The sequence below is a fragment of the Penaeus monodon genome, chromosome 33 (genome assembly GCF_015228065.2).
Source record: "Penaeus monodon isolate SGIC_2016 chromosome 33, NSTDA_Pmon_1, whole genome shotgun sequence".
NCBI lineage: Eukaryota > Metazoa > Arthropoda > Malacostraca > Decapoda > Penaeidae > Penaeus > Penaeus monodon.
The window spans coordinates 12,700,398-12,701,677 of NC_051418.1; the positions used below are offsets into that span (position 1 = coordinate 12,700,398).

Below are 1,280 nucleotides of genomic sequence, written 5' to 3' on the forward strand. Positions count from 1 at the left end.
AAGTTTCTTCACAAGCATTATCTTCAGGTGTTAATGATACTTTACTTGAGTGATTTCATAGTGCAGATTAATGCAGAACACAACTTTTCTTGAATCGTACAGCATTTATCTAACTTTTATTTACTCTATAAAGTCATTCTCCTATAATGAAGCTGAAGAAGAACCATTTTTCCCATGTGCATTTCCAGGGAAGATGTGTGTGAAGAGCGGCCAGTGTGTGAGTGTGGGATCCACATCATATCCTCACGGACACGCCTTGGTCAGATCAATGATCCTCGCAGGTTGAAGGTCTATGTGCGAGTACTAGAAAAACTCATCAGACCTGATAGTGTGTGTCTAGCCCTGGGCGACTGTTGCTTCATGGCTGTGGCGGCTGCAAAGCTAGGTGTGTAAAGAAGACCCGTTTTGGGAAGTGTGTGTTTTTTGGATGGTGGAAATCCTGTGTAGAACATAGAGAATTAACTTGTTGATAATAATTTTACTGTTTTTGTTGTTGGCTGGTATCCCACTTTCATCGCATTATTGATATTATCAGTTTGTAAATTTTCTCATCCTATGGTCATTATTAACTTTTGGTGTTAGCTTTTACTCACATCAAACTGATCTATGCACCAGAGGCTGTACACATTCAGATCTTTGAATTAAAAATTAGAAGCATGGGAAACAAGTTTGACTTTGGTGTCTGTGATTTTGACTGTACCATGTATGATTTTACAGTAAAAAAGAAATAAGAGATTTCAAGTCTATCCTGTCATTAGTCGCCTTTACAGTAATTGCTGACAGGATCAAACAAGTGAATGACTGTTTAGCTTTTACAGCATACAGGAGGGTCAACTTCTTGTGGCATGGATACTTGGCCTGTGGGTAACATGGGAAGAATATGTGCCATTAAGTGTGAATCGGTTAATGGGGCCTTTTACAACTGTCATAGAAGAACTATGATTTTTGGAAAGGATAATTTCTTTTGTAATTTGCAAGGAATTATGCATGATATATACTACGGATTTTTTGTTGCTATTCTTTTGAATTTTAAATTAAATTTTTGGCGGTATTCCTAACAGGAGCACGACATGTTTACCTAAGTGAGGCAAGTGAGGCCTCGAGACGCGTTATGCAAGAGTTTATCAAAGCCAATGACGTCCAGCACAAGGTCACCATTTTGCCAGATGACATGAGTGATATGTCTGTTGATCAGCTTGTAGGGCCTGTGAGTATATGTTTTTCATTTGATATTTAAGAAAATGATAAAATACTGGATGAATGTTAGTATTTATAATTAA

The 1,280-nt window shown here is 37.6% G+C and overlaps 1 protein-coding gene across 1 annotated transcript in view; it reads left to right on the plus strand.

The window, feature by feature from the left end:
* Positions 1-1,280, plus strand: part of LOC119594051 (protein arginine N-methyltransferase 7-like) — a gene marked incomplete at its 3' end in the record, with an annotated part of 14,014 nt that overhangs the window by 10,562 nt on the left and 2,172 nt on the right. Inside the window, 2 exon segments of the mRNA XM_037943086.1 lie at positions 189-385; positions 1,062-1,207. Of these exon segments, the coding sequence (XP_037799014.1) occupies positions 189-385; positions 1,062-1,207 (343 nt within the window).